At 40.1% G+C, this 13,256-nt stretch overlaps 1 protein-coding gene across 1 annotated transcript in view; it reads left to right on the top strand.

Annotated features, from left to right (window-relative positions):
- The window catches only part of LOC113437362 (protein mono-ADP-ribosyltransferase PARP12-like), a 29,959-nt gene that overhangs the window by 11,711 nt on the left and 4,992 nt on the right, over positions 1-13,256 (top strand). Inside the window, exons 5-11 of the mRNA XM_026702309.2 lie at positions 2,262-2,354; positions 4,272-4,395; positions 6,362-6,524; positions 8,772-8,892; positions 9,977-10,070; positions 10,762-10,870; positions 11,477-11,607. Of these exons, the coding sequence (XP_026558094.1) occupies positions 2,262-2,354; positions 4,272-4,395; positions 6,362-6,524; positions 8,772-8,892; positions 9,977-10,070; positions 10,762-10,870; positions 11,477-11,607 (835 nt within the window). The remainder of the gene's footprint in view (positions 1-2,261; positions 2,355-4,271; positions 4,396-6,361; positions 6,525-8,771; positions 8,893-9,976; positions 10,071-10,761; positions 10,871-11,476; positions 11,608-13,256) is intronic.

Genomic DNA, 13,256 nt, shown 5'->3' with positions numbered 1-13,256 from the left:
GATTGTCCCTACTACTCTCTGTATGGGCTTTCTATTCATCTATATCCATCTATATAGATCAGTATTTCTCAACTTTGTCAACTTGGAAGATATGCTGGCTGGGGAATTCTGTGACTTGAAGTCAACACATCTTCAAGTTCTCCGCATTGAGAAACACTAGTCTAATTTGATAGGTTGAGAAATTTTATGAGACAGAGGGTTAACGCATCCTGCATCACATAACTTCTGCTTCATTAGATGCGTATAGGTAGTTCTCCACTTATCATCAGTTGTTTAGTGACCGTTGCAAGTTACAGTGGACCCAAAGAAGAGGACTTATGAGCCAGTTCCAAAGTTCTGATGGTTGTCACGTGCAGTGTGCAGTCACGTGACTGAATTTTGGGCACTTGGCAACCTGGTCGCATTTATGTGACAACATTTTTCAACAGTTTTGCTGGAAAACTTCCTGTTTTCAGCAAAACCACACCTGTAACAAACCATGTGTTTGCTTAATCCACAATGGTTGTTTAATGGCTACTACAAAACATGTGGTAACTGACCCATTTTTACATCTGTCACAATTTATGGCTGTAATGGGCAGCCTCTATTGTCATAACTCAAGGACTATCTGTTAAAAAAAATGTAATAAGCAAAAAGGATTGTAGGACAGGAAGTTGGATGTGAGGAGGTTAAGAAAGATGGGTAGGTTAATAAATACATATCTTATTTGTATAGAAGTCTGGTACTGAGAATTAACACATCCTCAGAGCTAGGATGGACAAGGAGTTTTTCTCTAAAAGTTCCTGACGGGAAATGCAACAACAATGAATTTGCTCGGGAAGTGCTTGATTCTCCTGAATTTGCTTAAATAGAGTGAATTCCTGCAGCGGGTATTGCATTGGATTAGATCAGGGTTGTCAAACTCAAGGCCTGTGGGCTGGATCTGGTGCTTAGATTTGGCCCACGAGGCCACCCTGGAAACAGCAAAGGACTGGCCCGCGGTGCCTCTGCCAGTGAAAGCAGAGCTTGGCCCCCCTGAGCTCCATTTTCGCTGGCAGAATGCTCGGGCTGCCACAGGTGCTCCCGACACGAGTGATATCAACCTGGCCACGCCCACCCCCCCAGGTCAAACAGAACCATGATGTGGCCCTCAACGAAATCAAGTTTTAACACCCTTGGGTTAGATGATCTTCCAAGATAGCTTATCTTCATCCCACCCCCAATCAAACGGAGCATAGAGCACCACAAGCTAAAAGGTGTTCTCCCATATTTTCACCTGTTAAGATGGATCCTTGAAATAGCACCTGCTGAAAGGAGAGCGAGGGATTCCAGTCAGTGGGTCTTGGGTCTTACAACTTGGGAACCAACCCCTCTGCACCCTCCATCATTCAAGAGGTGCTAATCCTGAGCAGAGAACTGAGAGTCCCTCCTTTTGCACTTGGGAAAGAACCCTGTTCTGTGGTTTTTACTGAAGCAGGATGTCACGTCCCTTAATTTCTCTCTTTTTTTAAAAAAAATTTTTTTTTATTGATTTTACAATTAAATGAACAACACACATACACAACATAGAAAAATCAAGAAAAACAAGAAAAACAAATAAAAGACACTTCCATTATCGACGGTTTGTGGTTTGCATTATTATTGGTATCATATTTACAATTAAACTTTAGTGTGAGTATATAGTTACTACAGTTATAGCTTAACCTCTTTTACAGTTTATTGTTATTTATTATTATATTATCTATCTTAGTTCTATCCAATCATACCAACAGTTCCAACTCTTATAATATTCTGATGTTTCTTTGTCTCTTAAGTGCTAGAGTCAATTTATCCATTTCTGCACAACTTACTATTTTCTGAATAGTCATTTCCTCTGTTGGAGTATAAGGTTGTTTCCAACGTTGTGCAAAGGCCAATCTAGCTGCCGTCAGTGTGTGTAATATATATTTGACTTTTTGGGGGAATTGTCTGTTGAATATCCCTAGTAGGAAGGATTCTGGTTTGAGTTCAATCTGTTCAGTCGTAATTTCCTCCAACCATTTTTTTAATTTTCTGCCAATATCTTTGGGCTTCTGTACAGGACCACCACATGTGGTAGAATGTTCCATGTTCCTTTTTGTACTTCCAGCAATTTGGATTTATGTTGGGGAACATCTTTGCTAATCTCGAAGGAGGAAGATGCCATCTGTAGAACATTTTATAAGCCTTTTCTTTGTATGTTGCCGATTTTGTTATTTCTGGCCCAAATCTTTTCCCATTCTGTAATTTCTCTTTTTTTATAGGTGTAAAAAGAGCTCCTAGATCTCCAAGTGCAGAGAAGGCAAAAAGCGATAATATCTGTCTGCACTATGTCTGGCAGTTTTGTAAAAATAAAAGTAAGTCGCAGAGAAGAAGATGACAATTAATTTGCCCTTGCGAGTTGTAATGTCTTTGCAGGTTCCATCTACATTAGCTATAGTGTCTCTGCCTTATTTTAAATGCCCTTGCTTGCTTTAGAAAGCAGCAAGTGGATGTGGATCAAACTATGGGTTGATCCTGGGATGTTCAGGTGAAGCGAGGGATCCATTGAGATCGTTGGTGGCATGATTTACCTTACCTGTCTCCTCATCAAAGGGCAGTCAACCATTTTGCTGTTCTCAGCCTCTTTTGATCACTTCTGACTGAATCTGAATAACCTTTGCTTTCTTATTTCATCCAGCCTACAACAATGATGGGTGCTGCTCTTCTGCCTATAATAAGTTCATCATGGATCATTGTTTCTCCACCTTGGCCATTTTAAAATGTGTGGAATTCTGGGCGTTGAAGTCTACACATCTTAAAATGGCCAAGGTGAAGAAACATTGCTCTAGAGCAGCGGTCGCCAACGAAGGAGCCACAAGAAAATTTTGGTGGGCCGCAGAGAAATCTCACCCCCAGAGCACCCCCCCGCCCCCAGAGCACTTAATCCAGGCTGCACAGAAACACAAGGCTGTGCCGCCCACATGGCCCGCAAGAAGCCTCCCCTCCCACTCACTCCTTACCTGGCAAACTTGCCTGCTAAATTTCTATTTTTCGTTTTTCTGACTATCATCTGTTCTGCTGTGCCAGAAGATTTAGATTAGCTAGGAAGCAGAAAATGGTTGGATTTCTTGCTTTCTAGCTCGTCTTTAGATCTTTGGCTCTGCTTTTAAATATAGCCAAACCTCCCTTAGGGGACTGAAGGTTTGCTAGCAAGCAAATAAAGTGCAGACTCACGGCAAGCAAATTTGAGAGACTGAGCTAGCCGATGGAAGATACTGTAGATAGATCACTGAATGATTCTGTGAGCAACTCAATCTGCCTGCTTTGCCTGATTTGGGGTAAAAGTTGCTCTTTTAAAAAAATAAAAAAATCAATATTTACTTGCATGGTGTGTTGTGAGTTAATTTTATGAGTTTGTTTGCAAGTAAATTTTATGTGACAGACTGAGCTAGCCAATGGCAGATAGATAGATTTCTGAATGAATCTGTGAGCAACTCAGTCTGCCTGCCTGCTTTGCCTGATTTGGGGTAAAAAGTTGCTCTTTTGTTATTAAAAAAAAAATCAATATTTATATAAATATTTATAATATTTACATACAAGCCATGTCCAGCCAGTCACATGACCCCCAAGCCGAACCCACAAATTAGGCCACACCCACAGAACCAGTTAGTGGTCCCTGGGATTTAAAATTATGAGTTTGGTGGTCCCTGAGGTCCAAAAGGTTGGCGACCCCTGTTCTAGAATAGAATAGGGAAAAAAAGAGGGAATAGAGAAAGGAAAGGTATGGTTTGTTTGGCAATCATGTAGATCAGGGGTGTCCAACCTTGGCAACTTTAAGACTTGTGGACTTCAACTCCCAGAATTCCTCAGCCAGCTCTGGGAGTTGAAGTCCACAAGTCTTAAAGTTGCCAAGGTTGGACACCCCTGATGTAGATACAGATTTTCATGGCTTTTTCCTGGAGATCTAACCCAGTTTATGTAACAAATGCCACTTGATAAACTAGAGGTTCGCTGCTCTATTATAGGAATCTGAAAATAGGACATAACTAAAGAGGATACGAAGTTGAGCCTTACTGTTGACTTTGGATTTACATCCTGCAGAGTAGGCAAAACTTCTTATCAGCTAGAAAATGATGAATTTAGATTTTTGCTTTTATCTGGAAATTTGACCCAAAGTATATTTCCCAAAGAGCCAGCCACTGTACTTTTTCTAATAAGCGTGTCTGTAAGCTTGTTTTATAAAATGTATAAAGAAGCATAGATGATTTACTTTTTGCTCATTCATTTTGTAGATAATTGCAGTATGATCCACTATGATCTTCCTTATCGGTGGCAGATTTTCACCAACAACGGCTGGAAGGATCTTCCCAGAAGAGAGGAAATTGAAAGGGCTTACTGTGACCCAAATATTACCAGGTAGAAGATGAAATTATGCTCTTCGTTATTTGCTTTTCCCTGATGGAATTGGAGCCCTGGGTGCTTTTCTTTAGAAAAAGTGAGCTAATGGTGAGCTAATGCCAGGGGCCTCTGCAAGGAGAAGATAAACAAAATTTGCAAGATGGCGGCTTCAGGATTCAAGCATGCAAAGGGGGTGGGGCTTCAGTGATAATGCCACACCTCTCCCCCTGCGGATTTTTACAGGTACACCAAGGGCACCTTCCCGTTCAGTGGTTCTGGGTTTCAACGCACCAAATTTGCTGTTTTGTTACAAGAAAGATGAGTTGCATAACTTTAAAGAGATGTTACTTACGGAAACAAGCAGATTTCTAGCTGTGTGTTAACCAAGAAGGCCATTCAAGTAAAAATCTCATCATGTTACTCCAGGATCCAGAGGGTGAAAGCTAAGCTAGTAGCAAAAAAACTTGGTTTCAAAGAAACCTTAGTCTATAAGTGCTTTAGTTTCCCATCTTTTTTGGAATCTTGTAAATAATCCTGAGGTGCTTAAGTTGTCCAACTCTCAAATCAGAGCTGGTATTCAGCAGGTTCTGACCAGTTCTGGAGAACCGGTAGCAGAAATTTTGATTAGACTGGAGAACCGGCAAATACTACCTGTGACTGGCTATTCTCCATCTATTCTCTGCCTCCCATTGAGTCCCAGCAGATCGGCTGGGTCTTCTTTGGTTGCCCTGCACAGGATAATGGAGCTGGAAAGCAGGTTAGTGGGCTGGGGAGGGAATGGGGATTTTGCAGTATCCTTCCCCTGCCACGCCCACAGAATCGGTGATAAAAAAAATTGAATCCCACCACTAAATATTCATATTTCCCTTCTAGCAAATCTCCTGGTTTAGATACAGGTAGTCCTCGACTTACAACTGTGGCGGCATCCCCATTGCCGCATAATTAAAATTCTGGTGCTTTGCAACCAGTATGTATCGAGGATAGTTGTAGCATCCCAGGGGCGTGACCTTCCAAAATGTCTTTTGATTAGCAAACCTCAGTGATTTGCTTAAACGTGGCAGAAAAAGCCACAAAACAGGATGTAACACGCTTAGCGTATGTTTTGTTTAGCAATGGAAAGTCTGGTCCCAATTTGTTGAGAATGATTTGTATGCCATTTCAAATTGTTAGGGAAGAAAAGGGATTCCCCCCCCCCCCAAGCAAATCAATGTTCCTGTGAATATATTTGCTGATTTTGATGAAGTTAATTTCCCAATAAGCAAACAAGATTTGTTTTAATTTTCGTTTCATGAGTCAGCTGCACTTTCCCATTGTCGGGCGAAGTTTTTACTGTATTTTATGATGATTAAGCAATAAAGAAAATAAGTTGCATTTAATCTAAGGAGAGGGGTGTGTGTCTTCCCCCATCACAGATTTTTTTTTTCTGAATGGCCCATTATTGGCTTAAGGGTTTCTTTTGCTCCACCTTCCCAAATCTCAATCTTCAAATGCATCAATTACTTTTTTTTTTAGCTCCATACTATTCTCTTTTGATTGGTAACAAAAACTCTTTTAGTGACTGACAACAGCAAACTCACCAAGAGCATCTAAAGGTGGCTCCTTTTTTAAAGGAACTAGGTTGGATCTGAGGGAAATCTCCACACAGAGATCTCCAGGATTCAGACCTGGAGTTGAAAAAGGGCCCCAAGCCTATACACAAAGCCCTGCGGGGAAAGGATATACAAATGGAAGAAGATTAAGATTTCCCTTATAGCTTGGAATTCACTAAAATCAAACCCAGAATCCACGGAGAAGCAGCAGACAAGAGAAGTGCACCTGCCTATTCTGTGCAAACCCTAATAACAAAGTTTGTTAGACATGGATCAAGATTTAGCCTCCTGAGTCAAACCAGCCAACTATGGCTTGTCAGGACACGGGAGGGGAGAGAAAACTAGCCTGATTTAGCAGAGTGGATAAACTCAGCCGAAGTCTTTCTCCTTCACAGTTTTCTAGAGCTAGATTTCGTGACCATGACTTCTGTCATGGTTCCAATTCGGCGCCTGTCCACTGTGTCATCCGTCACCAAAGACCCTAAGTTTGTCATGACAACCAAGTGGCTGTGGTACTGGAAGAATGACCTGGGCCAATGGATCGAATATGGGAAACAGGTCAGTAGAGGACTGCAGCACCTCTAGTCCGTAGAAGTGCTTTGTTAGCTGGTGCCAGTCCTAGGAGAATTCTCAGCCCACAAAAGAGAACATTTGTAGCAATCAAGGAGTGCTCTCTGAGCTTGGTAATTTTTAGGCAGATGTTTCATTACCCAAACTAGGATAATGTTACCTAGTTTGGGTAATGAAACATCTGCATAAAAACAACCAAGGTCAGAAAACACCATGATAATGTTCAGAGTTTTTGCAGTGTAAATTCAGCGCCAGAAAAGTAAACGCAGATGGCTGAGGCTTCATTTAACTTCTTTATAAACACATTAAGTAAATTTTACAATACCAGTTGTAGATTTCTCCAACATGTAGCAAACTCAAACAGAAGCAGACATGTTACAGGTTCAGAGCAGAACAGCAACTCAGGGGCTCAGAAACAGACATCAGTTTTACTTTAGTTCAGAAGGCAAGCAAACAAGTTAGTTTCACTTTCAAGAGGCAGACTCAGAGCTTAACCTAGCTTCCGAGCTTAATATAGAGCCACTCTAGGCTACTTCTAGTTTTGAGTTTCCAGACAGATTTCACTGGCTGACTTTATTACTATGCTCTATTCCAGTTCATGAATATACTCTGACAGATGATGATATCCATGCTCATCATCTGCTGGGGAAAATGGGAAGCTTTCAAAGTGTATCAGACCAAGAGCAGACAGACATTTCAGCATTGACTCTTAAGTATGGCATTGAGAAAGAAGCCCAGACAATTCACAAAATACCTTGGCTTAAAGTATTAACCAAGACATGAGTGTTGCTGTCTGGTTTTCAAGATTCCATAACTAACCTCTTTTTCTCCAATGTTAGTAATTAACTATGGTGATTCTGTGTCAGTCTTGCCTCCTTAGTTGTTGGATTGGACACAATATTAGGAAAGGAGAAGCAATGATTTAAGGTTAAGGTTTAGAGGTTATGTGATAGATTTCTCTTTCCCTCCTCTTGGTAGTTTCCATGTTCCTTGTGCGGTTTCAGGAGGAGGAAAGAAAGTGAGAAAGTTTACTAGCAACATGGTATTCTCTTACATTGTATGTGAATTATGGGTGAGACCAGTGCTTTTCAAACTTGGCAACTTTAAAGTTGGGTGGACTTCAACTCCCAGAATTCCCCATCCAACCCAGCCACCCCATGCTGGCTGGGGAATTCTGGGAGTTGAAGTCCACCCATCTTAAAGTTGCCAAGTTTGAAAAACACTGATAGAGAATAATTAACACTAGATGCTAGCAGTGGAGCTAAAACTGGTTTGCCTTGAAGAAGACAACGAGCATAAACATAACAGAAAAAGTGAAGCTGATGGTAGAACAGGATTTTGATAAGGCCTTATTATCATGTCAGTGGATTTCTTTGGTGTTTTAAAGAATACCTGTTCTAAATACAGGTAGTCCTTGACTTATGATCTTGATTACAACCAGAATTTCAGTCGATAAGTCATCGTGTGACTGGACCTGATTTTATGACCACTTTTATTGTTCTCACTAAGCAAATCACTCGGTCATGAAATAAATACAGTTTCCCCAGTTGGAAAGATCACAAATTGTGATCACATAACTTACAAGATGCTGCCACCTTCATTAACGGGAGCTGGTTGCCATGCACTGGAATTGCAATTGTGGGAGGGTGGTATGGTACGATGGTCATAACTTTGCAGACAGATTATAAGTCACTTTTTCCAAGGCTGTAATTTCAAACCATTATTAAATGAACAATCATAAGTTCAGGACTATCTCATGTTGTCAACGCGGAATATATTCTTGCCTAAGTATTTCACTCAAGAATGTGCTTGAAGAGGGAAACAGTCCTTACCCTCTAACAATAAGAGTAGAATTCTTTTTTGGCCAAGTGTGATTGGACACACAAGGAATTTGTCTTGGTGCAAATGCTTTCAGTGTACATAAAAGAAAAGATACATTCGTCAAGAGTCAAGAATCATAAGGTGCAACACTTAATAATAGTCATAGGGTACAATAAGCAATCAAATCATACTAGGAAACAATAAAAATCATAAGGATACAAGAGACAAAGTTACAGTCATACAGTCACAAGTGGGAGGGGATGGGTGATAAGGAGTGATGACAAGATTAATAGTAATAGTAGTGCAGATTTTGTAAATAGTTGGACAGTGTTGAGAGAATTATTTGTTTAGCAGAGTGATGGCATGCGGGGAAAAACTGTCCAAAAAATGACATATAATACTTCATTTCTATAGGACAAGCAACTCCAGCCTGCCAGTCTAACTTCAGATGACCTGGAAAATCTTTTCCTAGCAGATCCAAATGGAAATATCCAATTTGAAGCTGGCTCTCAGAAATATTTGCTGAGCTTTAAAAGTAAGGAATCCCACTTCAACGGATTGAGGGTACCGTCTGTTCAAATTTCCCCATGTATGGTTCTCTCAACACGATCTTGACATTAAGTGGAAATTGTTTTTGTAAATTGGCTTATGCACAGAGGATTTTTTTTATTATTATTATGGTTGCTGCTCTGCTCTCAAATTCCCACTGAATAAAACGAGCAATTGAGTTTTGACCTCAGAGCTATAATTTGCTTAGTGCCTCCTGGGGCACCCCTGTTTTCTGATGATTTTTGTTGGCCAAGTGGGAAGAGCCAGAATTACTGGCCTTTTTTTTTTGTTTTTTTTTGGCATTTTGAAGAGGGAGATGAAGACTAAAACCATTCCAGTTTCTGGAGATGAAATGAGGGCCTTTAATCCTCTAACATTTAGGTTGTCTTCCAAAAGAAGAAAGTTCCGGAGGTTAAAAATGGGACTTTGGAATTTGTGAGTTTTTGCAGGGGCCAAGGTGCTACTCCAGCTTTTGAGATATACCGTATTTTTCAGGCCATAAATGCACTGGACCATAAGACACACCTTGGTTTAGAGGAGGAAAACAAGAAAAAAAAAGTAGTTTTTTGCTTCTAGGCGTCCCATTTTTGCCCTCCGCAGCATCCAGAAGCACTCTGCAGGCCCAAAACGGGCCTGTTTTTGGCCTCCACAGGCCCCATTTTTGGCCTCCCTGATGTCAGGGAGGCCAAAAACAGGACTTCTGGAGGAGGCCAAAAACGGGACCTGTGGAGGCCTCTGGAAGCCAAAAATGGGACTTGTGGAAGCCAAAAACGGGACCTGTGGAAGCCTCTGGAGGCCGAAAATGAGGCCTGTGGAAGTGCTTCTGGATGCTGGGGAGGGCAAAAAACAGGACACACGGAAGCTTTGGGAGGGCAAAAATGAGCCCGTATTGGCTCTATAAGGCGCACAGACATTTCCACCGACTTATAGTCCAAAGAATACAGTAGTTCGAATCTGATATGGAGATAAAAGCTCCCATTTTTTCCCTGCATCTTTTCTCTAGGCATAGTCTGTGACTTTTGGATTTTTCCTTTCTTTCAACCTAAAAACATTCTATCCTCTTTCTCAAGAAATGATCCAGACAAATGTGAACTATCCTACCCAACGAGAGGTCCGGAGACGTCCCAAGTTTGTTTCCCCTGAAGATGTCAAGACAAAGAAAGGGTAAAGTAGAGGGCTGTGGGAGTCTCCGAATGTAATTAAGACCCCTTGCGTCAGTTTGATTTGAATTCTTTATTGTCATTGTATATACACAGTGTACACATACAACGAAATTCACATAACACCCAGAGACCAGGCTCAATGTGCACACACACAACAATACCCCAACACCTCCCCACCTGCCAAAATTCCCCGCCCCCTAAAAACACACAAGCATCCACCACAACAGACCAAGTAATACTATCCAACAGCTCACTGATGGTGATCCTTAAGTTCACTGTTAAATGCAATTATAGCTCTGGGATAAAAACTGTTCAGAAAATGTGAGGTCTGAGTTTTAATTGTTCTGTATCTTCTGCCAGAAGGCAACAGTCCACAAAGATTGTGAGCAGGATGGGAAGAGTCTTTGAGAATGTTGTCCTCAAACAGCGAGATGTAGTCCAGGGCTGGTAGCTGGAGCGCCATGATATTCTTTTGTTTTAGTTTGCTTTGTTCCTTCTTTTTCTAATTTCTTGAAAAGGAGCTGTGTTTGAAGATGGGTAGAATTCTGCTGCAACATTTTTTTTCCATTTTGGAGAGTTCGTGATTTTTTTTTATTGTTCCTTTTGCTTTTTCCCAGACTGGTTCTTGTAGTTGAAACTAGATAGAGCAGATTAACCATTGTCCCTCCACTTTTTCTTTTGCATTTACGCAGACACACAGCAGCAGCAGCAACAACTCCTACACCCATAGCATCTCCCGTATCAATTCCAATTTACCCTCCAAACTGGGATAATACAGCTCTACCTGCTATTGGATACGCGGTAATTGATTTCTTGATGTTGTTTGCCTCTTTTTTCAGGTATATTTCTAACTGCCCTATTCCCTATTTTATAGCAAGCTTATATTCCAGTGTAATGCAGTGCTAGAGAAAAGTTTTCACCTGAATAAAATCTAATATTCTAAGTGAATTGTTGAAAAATAGTATGTAGGTGCCTGAAAAGCATATGTTGTCTTTAGGCTTGCATTAAAATATCCAGAAGTACATTAGAATATGTAAGTTCAAATTGTAAAATAAATTTATTTCTCTCACAACCTGTTGTTACAAGGCTGATTGGTGGAAGTTCTAGTGGGGGGGAGGAAGAGGTGCTTATTTATAGCTTCATTACCCCTATGGTCTTTCGTGATTTCCATAAAAAGCCAAAACGTAAGGAAGAGAAGTGTAGCAATCTGAGGAGAAAATATAATATAATGCCATTGTTCATCGTGGGGGTTGATGCTCTGTAGTCTTTCCAAATCCGATGTGAACTCAAATTTATAAGGGTTCCAAGTATTCAAATTTGGGAATTTAAATTGAATAAATCATTCCCTTTCTTTCTGGAGTCATGACAAAGAATGTCTTCAACACTTTGTAATATCTTTGGTTTTAGGCCATTGAACTCAACAAAGGTTCTCCGGAGTTCTTGAAAATTGAGAATCTCTTTCAGCTGACGATGAAAAACTATAAAATTCACAAAATAGAACGAATTCAGAACCCATCTCTTTGGCAAGTCTACCAATGGTTTGTGTTTTATTTTAATATATCATTGCTATCAATGTTACAAGAAGCCGAGCATCATGACTTCTTAAGGTGGTCACTTTATTACCTCCACTGAATTACCCAGGACATTTCAGTCGACCTTCAAAATGTATTAGATGCATATCTTTAATTCTTTTTTTAAAAAAAACAAATTTTATTAATTTTTAAAGACATACAAAACATAAAACATAAGAATTTAAAACCTTTTTTCTGAAAGTTAATTGTAAATTTTAACAAAACGAATAAAACATTTTATACACCATTGACACATCTCCTTATAAACACATACATATCCTTTCAAGTTTCTCATTATTTCTCCCTTTTATTCAATTGTATTTCTTTTCTATATTTATCTATTTTATATGTTTTTATTCACTATTCTTATTTTTTTCTTCTGACTTGCTTTATTCTCTTCTATCATTTATTCTCAATTATCCTCTTCTAACATTCCTCCAAGGTTTTATTAACTCAATCAAACATAAACACACAAAAACACAAAACATAGAAACATAAAAAACATCTTTTCTGAAAGTTGCTTAGTCCCGGGTTACAACTCTTTGTACAGACACAAATTCAAATTCATATTCATTTTGTATACCATTCCATATCTTATTACCATTTTCAATTTTCTATATAGCTTCTCATCTCTTTAATTCTTATAGAAGTGGTGTGGTAGCCTAGAGGTGGAGCTGTCACGTCACAGTCAGGAGGCTGTTAGTTTGACCCTAGGTAGAGAGAGACATTTCTCTCTCGGGGCATGTTGAGATAATATCTGCTGAATATAACTCCACATTGGTGACAGGAAAGGCATCCAGCCAGTAAACACTCTGCTCCATTCAGTTGCCCAGACTCCACCCCACAAGGGATTGTGGGTTGGTTAAAGAGGATGATATCTTTAATTTTTATACCTCTATAGCAGTGTTTGTGAAGCTTGGCCACTTTCAGAATGGTAAACATGCTGGCTGGGGAATTCTGGGAGTTGAAGTGCACACATCTCAAAGTGGCCCTGCTTGAAGTAACATTGCCCTATAGACACTGAAGTTTCTTAGTAATTAATTTAATTAAAAAATGAGAACATGGAGTCCACAAAACATTGTCATAATTAGCTGCAGAAGAAGAGAATGCCAACCTGATCATTCTCCAGATAATCTCCAAAAAAGCTCAATTTTAAACCCTGTTTGGAATACCATCAAGCTACATGCCTGCCTGATTTCTGTCTTTCCTATGATCCCTGTGGCAAATCCCTGTGAAGGTAAGGGCGGGGGGGACTTCTGCTTGAAGAGGGGTTGGACTAGATGACCTTTCAGGGTCTCTTCCAACACATACAAAGCACAATTTCTTAGACTGAGGGGTAAAATAAATTATAGACAAACTAGCAAAAGTATATCATCTTGATTATGGGATTATCATCAACTTCATTAGAGCGGTGGTGGTATTCTACTGATTCGGCCCGGTTTGGGCGAACCGATAGTAAAAAATGCTACCATTTGGCTGAACCAGTAGTAAAACACAGCTACCACTTTGGTTGAAATGGTGTTTCTTTTTTTTCCTTTTCTTCTTTTTTTCCTCCCGACGATCAGCTGTTCCAATGATCAGCTGTGCCGGGATTCCCCTCATTGTCTTCCTGCTTC

This window comes from Pseudonaja textilis, chromosome 5, assembly GCF_049901715.1.
Source record: "Pseudonaja textilis isolate UNSWEBS1 chromosome 5, rPseTex1.2, whole genome shotgun sequence".
Classification (NCBI taxonomy): domain Eukaryota; kingdom Metazoa; phylum Chordata; class Lepidosauria; order Squamata; family Elapidae; genus Pseudonaja; species Pseudonaja textilis.
The sequence above is the reverse complement of the archived record's forward strand: the minus strand, read 5'-3'. Positions and strand labels throughout refer to the sequence as shown.